This window comes from Tenrec ecaudatus, assembly GCF_050624435.1.
Source record: "Tenrec ecaudatus isolate mTenEca1 chromosome 7 unlocalized genomic scaffold, mTenEca1.hap1 SUPER_7_unloc_1, whole genome shotgun sequence".
Taxonomy (NCBI): domain Eukaryota; kingdom Metazoa; phylum Chordata; class Mammalia; order Afrosoricida; family Tenrecidae; genus Tenrec; species Tenrec ecaudatus.
Window position 1 is genome coordinate 1,098,942 of NW_027457607.1, and position 12,798 is coordinate 1,111,739.

Here is a 12,798-nt window from a genome sequence, read left to right on the forward strand (position 1 = left end):
TTTTTTATACTTGCCACATTTTCTTGTTAACTATATCTCTTGTCATCATTGCATCCATAAAATGGGGATGATATTCTAAAGCTTCTTTATAGCAATTGTGTGGATAAACATTGAAGTTTTGAAGAAAAGGAGATTATAAAGTCTCATAGGTAGAGAAAATCATTCATACTCTAAAATAGAACTTGATAGACTTTTCCTTCTGCATACCACTATTAAACTAGAGATCAATTGTCAGCCTAAGAGAATGTATACCATTTCTTTTCCATTGAATTGTAGCATTGAAAGGGACCTTATAGGCCATTGTTTGTCCATCAGGTTATAGGTAAAGTGGTTTTAAAAAAGGAATATGCTATCAAAGTTTAAACATTTATGTATATAGATGTATAGTCGGGCATGACTTTCTTGCCCCTATTCTAGTTTATTTTAACTGTCATATTTCTCCTTTCAAATTAAAAAGAGAGAAGGAATGTGAAAATGTGTATTTTATGATAGTAAAAGCACTATACCACGTTGTGTCAGGAGCATAGACCAGACTAGAAAGAAGCCTAGATGGTGGAAGACCTGAGATGGACTATTTTCAGCTGTGTTGGACAATTGAATTACTACTGTCTGAACCTCGTTTGCACGGGTACTACATATAAATGTGGCCAAAGTACAGTGCTTTGAAACATTAAATATTAGATTTTTTCAATAGTTTGGGATTATATTTTAGTGGACTGTAATAGGTGCCTCTTCATCTTGCTGGCATGTTTGGACTAAATCTTCCACTTCATTCCAGTTTTGAGCAATTAATGACCACTTTTGTCCACGATACCTTTTGTGGTAGTAGAATTATTTTCTGATGGACTCTATGTAAAGAGATTCCATTCAAAAACTATATGTTTGAATGCGTCCTTGGGGAAATAATAGGAAAACCTGATTTGGAGTCTGAGATGTAAAAACATTGACAATGGACTGAAGCTGACTCCAATGGGCTGCACATGGTCTCTGTGATACATTTTCTGGTGTGAGCTATCATGGAAATGATTTATTTTTCCCTTGGGCATGAGACACTGTTTTAGCATAAGCTCTGTTGAATCCTGGAGGCTTTGTAGATAGAGAACATGAACACATGCTATAGTAAACGGTGGCATAGCAAGCTAAGCATTTGGACTGCAAGCTGGTTCAAACTAGCCAGCTGTTCCTTCAGAGAAAGATGAGGCTAGCTGACCTCATAACCAGAGCAGCAGTTCCGTTCTTCCCGATAGGGTCACTGTGAGTTAGAACTGACTCCATGGCAGTGGTTTTATACATGTATACGTGTACACTTACATATATTTCCTTACATTTATGCACAAAGATTAAAAATATTTTATTTAAAGAGTATGCAGGTTCTAGGACACACAAGGTCTGAAAGCATCCACAATGAAGTACAAAATCATTGGAATTGTGACCTATGGTTTGTAAATAAATAAGGAAACAATTGAAAATGAATAGCATTCTCCATATGTACCATATTTGAAGGAGTTAAATGTGTAAGAAGTTATAAGATTGTTTTTACCAGCTCGCTTTCTTTAATTGAATTACCTGGCTAATATAATCAAGTTACTATTTTCCAAGGTGATTCCAATAAGCAGAATTTATTATCTTTGTTTTTAATTATGTGTAGAAATATTAGAGTCTTAAGTAAATGCAGTTTCTTTTTCCGGCGTTATTGATGATGCTGCATCATCTGTTATTTATAGTATTTCCAAGAAAGCACAAGGAAGAGGCAAGGAACACCCATGACTCTGAAATAAATGAGCTCGATTGTTTTAATAACTTTCTTACTGAACGCGTTAAGAGAATGTAGTTCTCAAAACTTTTCCCTTCATTCTAATCATACTATATGCATATATAGTCTATGTCACACAGACACAAGTACATGTTAGGTCACATGTATGTTGAAAAAACAATTATGTGTAGGGGATAGGGATTTTATCAGGAATAGAGGCTAGTTATAACCTACTAAACATTTACTAGTATATCCTAGATGCAAATGATTACGTGAAAGATTAGCTTTTAATTGAGCAATAATAATTATTAGTAACTTTACACTTGGTATTAAGAAAATATACTTTATATATCATTAACATCTAAATCTATTTCATTCTGAAAAACATGCTGTTTGTAGAGCACCACAGGATCACTTCTCTGGGCAAAGGAAGCTGGTTGTTGGGGAACATCAATCAAACCGGATACTTTAGGGTCAACTATGACCTAAGGAATTGGAGATTATTAATCGAACAGTTAATAAGGAACCATGAGGTAAATTCTGGATTTTCTCTTTAAGATCCGTTTTCAGATGTGAACCCTGGATTTTAATTCTAAATTTCTAACCAGGACAATATTTTTCTGGTTGGCCTCATAGGTTCTCTCAGTCAGTAACCGAGCAGGTTTGATCGACGATGCCTTCAGCCTAGCCAGGTAGGTGTGTTTTCCTATGCAACTACCCAATCAAGACTCACACTAGTGAGACTTTCTCTATTAAACTCAATCGCGTGTATGTTTTGAGTAATCATTTGAAATAATTTGTTTCATGTGCTCTGAGGGTGGGATATGAATTATAATCATATAATCTTGATCAATAGTTAGCCATAGGGTGTTTCTGAGTCAGAAGAAGCTTGATCAATTTCTACTGAAAATTCGATTGACCACTCTGGAGATTAATAATTGCTTCACCATTTCACTAATTAACTCTACAAAATGGCCATTGCACCATATTTAATGTTTGATAGACTACACTTTTCAGTGTTAGCAGTTTTTTTCTCTTACATAGATTAGTATAGCTTTTTAAAATGTGGTGCATTATGAAAAGCTATTGCTTTCAGAAACAGGTAGTTCCAAATTTTGATTAAAAATGCAGATTAAACATCTCAAGAAAAGAGTCATAACAATCTTATAGTAGCATTTTCATTGATATTTTTCATAATTTGTTATACTATTAAAGTAAATTATGCTTTGCATAATTAAATAAAATTATTTAAATTAAATAATTTGAAAATAAACCCAAGTGATTTATTCAGTTTGGAGACGAACTAGTAAAACAGCTCAGTTCTGAATTGTTTGTACTGCTTCACATGCAAATTTTAATTTACTAATTTGATTTTACAAGCTACAGATTAGGACACAGTGGTTCTCTTAACTTAAGTGTTTGTCATTATTCGTTATGTTAATTCTCCTATGATACTGTGAAAACCACCTAGAGATGTCTCGTGCATTAGGCACTGTCTCATAACGGGGCATTAAACTGCTTTCACAGTGTGCACATCCCATCACATAGCAACTTTCTTCTGCATGTTAAAAAGCATATAGTTCCCTAGAGCTTTGTATTTAATCAAAACTAATGAGTCTAAATATCAATCCCAGATAATTACTTTGATAGAGGCAAAATCAAAGCTTGGAATCAGGTTTCAGAAAACAGCACTCATTAAATAAATAATAATATATATAAGGAAAACCTCATTTAAAAAAAGGTAAAGGACTTTCAGTGGTTCTTTTAAAAGAAATTTATATCTGGCCTTTGCTGTTTCCTTGTTAAAGAAGCCAAGAACCAGTATCAATATTTTCTGTTACTTGATGTCAGTGCCTCATTTTGGGTGGAACTTCAGGTTCAAAAATAGCTGCTCACAGAATGCTAAGACTAAGGATCATTTAGCAGCAATAAAATGTCTAATACAGTTGTATTTATTCAAAACAGTTGTTTAATTAGAAGCATTTTTTGCTTACAACCAGGTAATTAAGAATTATTCCATATTACAGCATCAACTTATTGGGCAAACATTTAGAAATAATAGAGATTGAGAGGATCTCCTTAGATACCGATGTGTGAAAATAATGATTAAGAGGTATTTTTTGCTTGAAAGTATGATGTAAAGACTTTAAAGTATGTTTTAGATACAGTGGAAAGATTAAGTCGACATAGAAGTTCCAAAAAATCCAGAAAGTCAATGAGCATACACTTACTCCAATATTTCACCCAGAGAAAATCAAGACAAGCAAGTAGTGCAATAGATTACCACAGAAAGTTAAAGTAGCTAGAAGAAAACTTATATCATGAACTAACAATTACCTGAAACTTAAAAGGCACCAGACACAAATCTGTGTACAGTTATTCATTTAATGAATAATTGATAAAGCCTTATGAAATATGTAGGATTGGTTGTTGCTGCTGTCGGTGCCCTTATGTCTGTTCTGACGTACAGTTACCCCATGTAAAACAGGACACAACATGCCAGTCCCGTGCCGCGCTCCCCCTCTGTTCTTATGTCCAATCCTATTGTTGCACCACAGCGTCAAGACGTCTTTGTCTCTGCTCCTCTGCTTTACCAAGTGTGCTATTCCTTTCTAGGGGCGGGTCTCCATCATGCCCATAGTAAATGAGATGAAGTTCAAGCAGCATTATGGCTGACCATCTTCTGAGACAGATTGGTTTATTCACTTCACATGCATTGTATTCTCAATATTTTCTTGCCAGCACCATGATTCAAATGTGTTGACTCTTCTTCAGTCTTCCTTATTCAGTGTCCAACTTATCATGGTCACATGCGTGTGAGGTAATTGAAAAGACCATGGCACCTTAGTCCTCAAAGTAACATCCTTGCCTTTCAAAAGTTTGTTTTTTATATGTCGAATGATCCTGTTACTGTTTTATAAATAAGGAAGCTGAGGATCAGAGAAGTCGTTGAACCTGACCACGTAACGCTGCTAGCAATTAACAGGGCACGTGTGTGCATCCAACTTGTAGGACGGTCGAACCCATACTGTTAAAAAGGACAAGAGTCTACACTTCAACAGCAATGCCATTTATTTTAATAAAAGGGAAGTTTACTTTAGAAAACTGAAGGACTTTAAAAAGACATTTCTATAAAGAGGGGGAACCCCCGCCCCCCAAATGGAGAAAAAAGCCCCACTGGGCATAACTTTCACACTATGCATTTTTCTTGGTAGGTGAGTAACTTGCTCTTAGCGCACCCAGTGGCATCACCTGGGAAAGTTCTTTCTGGTCTCAGTGAATTTTTTTTTTTTTTTGTAGAAGTAATATCACTGGAAATCAGTTTTTCTTTTGGCCAATTTAAGAGAACAGGATGCAGTTGTGAAATTTTATTTCCTGCCTGGAAAATATGCTTCAGAAACTCAAGTGTATGAATGCTTTTCTTATTTCAAGAAAGGTAAAATGCCGATTGATGATAAAACTCATTCTAGACATCCGTCGACATCTCAAAAAGACAAAAATGTTGACTCATAATCCACTTGGAGTTCCTTCCACCAGGTCAGATTATTAATCAAGCTTTCTATTTAGAGGTTCTGAAATGATAGAGTAACTGTGCCACAAAAAAGACCTTATTTGTGGCAGATGAGACTCTGGTTCTGCCACCACAACAATGCACCTGCTCAGGTAGCCATCTCAGTGTGCCAATTTGGGGTGAAAAAACAGCATGCCCCTCTGGCCCCATGCATCTTAACTCACCTGACCTCACTCTGTGCACCTTCTTTTTATGTCCGTGAATCCAGAGGGACATGAAAGGACAGCAATTTGACGACACAGAAGGTGAAGAAAATAATGAGGGAGGTACTGTCAGCCATCCGAACAGATGACTTTTAATGTTTCCAAGAATGGAATCACAAATATGACAAATGTGTTAAGGGTAATGGAGAGTACTTTGAAGGCGATAAAGGTTGTTTTATTTAAAAATTTTAAATTTATAGTTTTGAAAAAATAATTCCATTTATTTTTTCCCTTTAGTGGGTACCTTCTCGTATTCTGAAAGTTTTAGAATGCTTATGAGAAAACAAGTAGTGATATTTTAAAGACAGAGAGCAAAAGAAAATGGAAAATATGTGAATATTTTTCACTCATTCACATTAACATGTTAATTTTAAATGTAATATTTAAAATATTTATAACCTTTGTCTGTCTGTTAGAATATTATTAGAAATATATCCCCTAATTTATATTCCTTGTTGACTGAGTCAGAACATTGCTTTCCATTTTAATTTTGGAAGTCTTAAACACTTGAAACAAACCATTTTATTCTCATTTATTAAAATTCACCAGGGAATATGCAAATGTTATTAGAGCAATAATTATGAATTTTTAAAATGATCATGAGATACCTTCATTTTAACATATGTAGTTGTAAACAAAGCCACATGGATGTAACACCCAAGAATCAAATCTCCTCAATGTGTGGAAAGGCAGATAGGGAAGCTCCGTATCCTTATCCAGAATTAGAACAAGGCAAACTATGGAACAGACCATCAATTGCTATTGTGCAAGTTCAAATTGAAACTGAAAAAGATGAGAACAAGTCTAGTAGGATAAAAATATAAGAGTATTCAGGTGAGTATATCCCACCTGAATTTAGAGAATATCTCAATAATAGCCTTGCAGCATTGCCTGATCATTAATGATAAAAGACTAGATGATTCTGGGATGACATCATGAGCATCATAGATGAAGGGAGCAAAAGGTCATTAAAAAGACAGGAAAGATAGAAGACATCAAAGTAGATGTCAGAAGGGACTCTGAACCTTGCTATTTATTGATCATAGAGCAACTAAAGCAAATGGAAAAATTAAAGACAAAGTAAAAGCTGACTTGAAAGTTTTATAGGCTCGCTCAAGAAGACAAGTGAAGCATTATGATGAATATGCATGAACATTCAGTTAGAAATCCTACACAGAACAACATGCAGCATTTTTCAAAATGAAATAAATAAGGAAAAAACTCAAGCCTTGAGCGAAAATACCAAAGGATTCTATGGAAAATATGCTTAATAATGCAGGAAGTATTAAAATAAGAATGAAAGAATCATAGTTACTGTACCCAAAAATTTGGTCACATTCAACCATTTTAGAGGTAGCATCTTAATCAAGAACCTATAGTATAACAGGAAGAAGCCCAAGCTTCACTGAAAATATTGAAGAAAAAAAAGATTCAGGAACGGACAGAATAGCAATTGAGATATTTCAATAACTAGCCATAAGCTGGAAACACTCCCTCATCCATGTCAAGTATTATAGGAAACAGCTACCCCATCAACCAACTGGAAGAAATTCATGTATTTGCTCATTCCAAAGAAAAGTGGCCTAATATGTTGTGTAAATTATTAAAACAAAATCATAATATCACATGAAAGTAAATTTTTGCTGATAATAAGTTTAAAATAGTTATAACAATACATAGAGAAAAGACAGAAATTCAAGCTGGATTGAGAAGAGGATGTGAGATGAACTATATGATTGTAGATATCAGATGGATGCATTTTGTTGACAATGCACAGGCATTTGATTGTGTATCCCAAAACAACCTATGGATTACTCTACGAAGAATACTTAATAGCGCTCATGCAGAGCCTATAGAAAGACCCAGAAGCAGTCACTGGGCAATCAAGGGGATGCTGAGAAAAATGATCCCAGAAGCCAGACTGCAAGAAGAACGCACCATCATGATTGTAAAAAGGCTCATAAACAACTTTCCATATGCAGATGGCACACCTTGCTTGCCAGCAGTCAAGAGGACCTGAAGCATTTACTGATAAAGATAAAAGGCTACAGCATTCAGCATGGATTGTACTTCTCCCTAAGGAAAAAATAAATCCTCACAATTCTGCCTAATGAAAAATAAATACAACTGAACTAATAGGGACATCATGATAAATGGAAGGCGGTGGTGGGGAGAATTGAAATTGTGAAGCATTTTGTTTTATTTGATACCACAATTACACTCATGCAAAGAAGCAATCGAGACATCAATTAAATCTGTAAAAGGATTATTTAATATGTTAAAGAGCAAAGATGTCACTTGCAGGATTAAAGTGTGCCTTATCAAAGTCATGATATTTTCAATCTCTTCATGTGCATGAGAAAGATGGACACAGACTGGAGAATAATGAGTCATTTGAATATGGTATTGACAAAGAATATTGTATTTACCTGGGTTGCCAGAAAAAGTGACCAGACTGTCTTTGAAACAGTACAGACCAAATGCTTCTTCGAGGTAAGGCTGGTGAGACTTACGTCAAGTACTTTGAACGTGTCATCAGGAGGGGCTAGTCCACAGTTGAGAGTGAGTGAAAAAGAAAAAGGTACTCATGTGCAGAGTGAAATTACTCCATCAATATTTCAAGGCTGGTACCATTGGAAAGCAGATAGCCAGGCCTTCTTCTCAGAAAGTTCCGGATAAATTTGATCCACCAACCTTTGGGTTAGTAGCTGAACGCTTCCTATTTGCACCACTTGGGTACTTACTCTTCTACAGGTGGGAACTCCAACTGTGAAAATGAACCCAAGTTCCTGTCTGGCATCAGAGGAGCTGCTAGAACATTTCACAGTTGCCCAACGCTGAGATTATCTGGGAGAATTACTGACCTTCAATCCAAAGTAGCTAGTGCTTTGGCAGGAACAAAATGTCTCCTCCGAGGAGCCCTGGTGGCATAGTAATCACTCATCAGCCTGCTAATGGTAAAGCCAGCAGCCAGAAATCACCATCTGCTCCTGGAGTGAAAGCTGGGACTTAATACTCCCAAGAAGAATTAAAGCATGGTTCTCAACCTGTGGGTCGCAACTCCTGTGGGGGTGGAACGGCCCTTTCACAGAGGTCTCCTGATTCAAAACAGTAGCAAAATGACAGTGATGAAGTGGCAATGAAAATAATTCTATGAGAGGACCTGATGCAAAGGGCTTAAGTGGAGAGCAAATGCTTTGAGAATGATTGGGGCAGGGAATGTATGAATGTGCTTTATACAATTGATGTATGTATACGTATGGATTGTGATAAGAGTTGTATGAGTCCCTAATAAAATGTAAAAAAAGAAAAAAAGAAAGATCAATAAATAAAACTGAGAAAAATTTTAAAAAGAGTTGTATGAGCCCCTAATAAAATGTTGGTTTTTTTTTTTAAAAAGAAAAGAAAAGAATTCTGTGGTTGGGGGGTCACTCCCCCATGAGGAACTGTGTGACAGGATCACAGCATTAGGAAGGTGGAGCACCACTGTGTTCGAGTCTCAGAAACCTCCAGGCATGGTTCCATCTTGTCCTATAGGGTTGCTCTGAGTCGCCATCAACTCGATGGCAGTGAGTTTGGTGTGGGGTTTCATTGCCAAAATGGTTGCAATGATCCCACACAGGAAAGGTTGTAAGAGTGCGCAGTGTTTCTTTCTGTTGTGCTTGTCACTACGAGTTGGAATTAACTCTGAGGCACTAACCACAAGAAATCCAAACTTAGATTTAATTGGGGAAATGTTTTGCATTTACTTGGACTTGCAGGACATACATATTTTAGTATATGCTAGTAAATTCTCTAATTATGTTATTTAATCTATTGTCAACCTTTGGAGTCTGACTACATCCTGCTCCATTAAGCATGTTCAAAGAGACTGAGTAGAAGATAGCAAATATTCATGAAATTCTCGAAGGATCTCATTCCTACTTCTCAGTAAAAGCACTTCATGAACTGGTCACTATCAAAATTGTATAGCTGAGAAATCAAGGTTAAAAGTCACTCAGCTCAGCAAAAATTGGGCAGCTCTTAAGTTAGGGATGGGGGATAACCTCAAACAATTGAGCAGCAGTTGTTCTGACCCCAAATCATAGGAATTTTGCCCAGTATTTGAAAATTCTTAAATCCCCGTTTGCTTAGTCAATTGAAGATATAAGTATTTATTTAAAAAATGGTTCTACTTTAAAAAAAAGCCTTGTCTACCCTCCCCAGCAAGAATAGGTATTTTTTTAGCAAGTCCAGTGTGTGTTTGTGTGTGTGTGTGTGTGTGTGTGTGTGTGTGAGAGAGAGAGAGAGAGAGAGAGAGAGAGAGAGAGAGAGAGAGAGAGAGAGAGAGAGACAGATTTGCCAATTGGAAATCCTAGGGGGTAATTCTGTATTGTTCTATATACTTCGTGTGAACTGGCAACATGCTTGGTAGAGGAGCACTGATGACATAGTGCTTACCTGTTGGTCTGAAATCTGAAAGGTCAGCAGTTTGAAATCACCAACTTCTACACAGGATTGAAAGATGAGGCTTTCAATTCCTGTCAAGAGTTACAGTCTCAGTGCTGTCCTCTGAAGTGCATTCTTCTAGCGAAGGGGTGGGGGTGTCCACATAGTTGGGTTTGGGGCTGGCCCCGCACACCTGTCTATCGGTTCCCTGGTACATGCCGGTATGTTGTAGTCACATCTTGGCACATGGGGTTGAAGACTGGTCTCTCTCCTACAGCCTGGGGAGAGGGGCACATCTGATTAGAGCACACAGGAGAAAGGAAAAGGGATGGAGAGGGAGGGGAACTCATCCTGGCCCAGCAAGCCCCAAGGACGATATTTCTGCACAGATCAGACAATGCACAGAGAGGACCATAGGGCTGGCCCCACTATGAGGCACAACGTCCCTCACTGAGCCATAGCGCTAAGGGGGACAACACTGCAGACACAGTGCATGTGCCAGTCTGACCCCATCACCCTGGAGGGAAACACCGAAGGCATGCAACAGAGCAGCAAGGGGAACAAAGTGGTGAAATCTCCAGTGAATACAAAAAATAGACTTTGGAGACAGAATGTGAGACCCCATCAGACTTGACTAGAAAGCACTCTTAAAGGCTAGCAAAGAGACCTTGAACTATTTAGAGGCTTTTCCATTTTTATCAGTGGCTTTCTTTTTGGTTTTGGTTATTTTATTGTTTTGTTGATTTTGGCTTCCTTTGTTGTCTCTTTTGGCTTTGCCTGGTTTTTGTGCTTATTAATGTCTCTGCATGTCTTCTATCTAAATAAGATAGGTGGGATAAACAATTCGGAGAAGATAAGAATGGACTGATGATTCTGGAGGGATACTGGAGAAAGGGAGGTGGGAGAAAGGAAGGGGATGAGATACCAACCCAGGGATAAGAGAACAAGAAGTGAACTAAAATCAATGGAGAGAAAGACTTCAGATGCCTAGTGGGCCCTAACCAAGGGCAATGTAGCAGCAAGGATTACTAAACCCAAATGAAGGCCTAACATGAACATGATGGTGGGACAAGAGGAACGTAAAAGGAAATAGAGGAAAGAACCAGGAGGCGCAAAGAACATTTATAGATGTCTAAATACAGGCATGTACATATGTAAATATATAATGAGATGGGAATAGATCTATGTACATATATCTATATGTTAAGAATTAAGGTTGTAGATGGACATCGGGCCTCGACTCAAGTACTCCCTCAATACAGGAACATTTTTTTTCTAATAATCTGGCATTCTGTGATGCTCACCTTCCCAACAAAATCACTGAAGACAAAATGAGTGCATAAGCAAATGTGGTGAAGAAAGCTGATGGTGCCCGGGTATCAAATGATATACCATCTGGGGTCTTAAAAGCTTGAAGATAAACAAGTGGTCATATAGTTGAGAAGCCACAAAGCCCACATGGAAGAAACACACCAGCCTGTGCGATCATGATGTGTCAAAAGGATCAGGTATTAGGCATCTAAGACCCAGAACAAAATTATACTCAATGTGAATGGGAGTGGGGGGTTGGGGGGAGAAGTAGAGACCCAAAGCCCGTAGGTAGACAATTGGACATCCCCTCACAGAAGGGTCACAAGGAAGAGATGAGCCAGTGCAGTAGAGCACCATTGAAACACACAACTTTCCTCTAATTCTTTAATGCTTCCTTCCCCCACACTATCATGACCTCAATTCTACCTTACAAATCGGATTAGACCAAAACATGCACAGTGCTACATATAAGAGCCTGCAACACAGGGAATCCATAAACCCCTCTGGGCCAACAATGAGAATAGAGATACCAGGAGGATAAGGGGAAGGTGAGGGGAGAAAGGAGAAATCGATCACAAGGATCAACATAAACCCCCTCCCATGGGGACGAACAACAGAAAACTGGGTGAGGGGCAACAGAGGAAGATTTAAGATATGAAAATAATAATCTATAACTCATCAAGAGTTCAGGAGGGTGGTGGGTAGGGGGGGAGGGAGAAAAATGAGGAGCTGATATGAAGGGCTCAAGTAGAAAGAAAATGCTTTGAAAATGAGGATGGCAGCATCTGTGCAAATGGGCTCGACACAATAGATGATTGTATGGATTGTGATCAGAGATGTAAGAGCCCCCAATAAAAGTAATTAAAAAAAAGTTACAGTCTTTGAAACTCAAAGGGACCGTTCTATGCTGCCCTATAGACTCGCTGTGGGTCTGCATTGACTGGGTTGCAGTGGGTTAGAGTGAGTTAGATGAGTGTAGCCTTATCCTGAGGATAGTGCATTATCTCATCCTTATACTACTGCTTGCTACTCCAATCCATAGTGCAATGTTGTATTTGTGTGTGTTGTTGAATTAATCAGTCATTGATTGTTGAAAGGATCGACTTCTATGCAACTCTTTTCAGTAAACTGCTCTAGGTATTCTTATTTATGGCTATATTAAAATATATAAGTGACCACTGAACGCTTTCTAATTGTCAAGACTAAAACAAAACATAAATATAGTATGAAAACCTTCTTTTGCTCTTGCTCCATACTCATTTAACCCTCCTCAGATGTGAAAGTACTAATACTATATGCTCATTCATTCTTTGTATTTTCACAGGGTTTAATATTTACATATGAAAGCATTCGTTCTCTACTCTCATTTGTAAAAATATGTCTGGAGAGTTTGATTCTAATTTTTCAGTACTATAATCATGACTGCAGTGAATATTTTGAACAATCTTTTATTATAAAAATGACTTATTAATTTGTTATTGTAAGTGGAATATTTGATACAAAATGTATAAACATTTTGATACATTCCAAGA

The 12,798-nt window shown here is 37.4% G+C and overlaps 1 protein-coding gene across 6 annotated transcripts in view; it reads left to right on the forward strand.

Moving 5' to 3' along the window:
* LOC142435900 (thyrotropin-releasing hormone-degrading ectoenzyme-like) overlaps window positions 1-12,798 on the forward strand; it is a 418,631-nt gene that overhangs the window by 282,727 nt on the left and 123,106 nt on the right. For all 6 annotated transcript variants that reach the window (XM_075539949.1, XM_075539950.1, XM_075539947.1 and 3 more), the window contains 2 exons: window positions 2,153-2,286; window positions 2,390-2,445. In XM_075539949.1, the coding sequence (XP_075396064.1) occupies window positions 2,153-2,286; window positions 2,390-2,445 (190 nt within the window). The remainder of the gene's footprint in view (window positions 1-2,152; window positions 2,287-2,389; window positions 2,446-12,798) is intronic.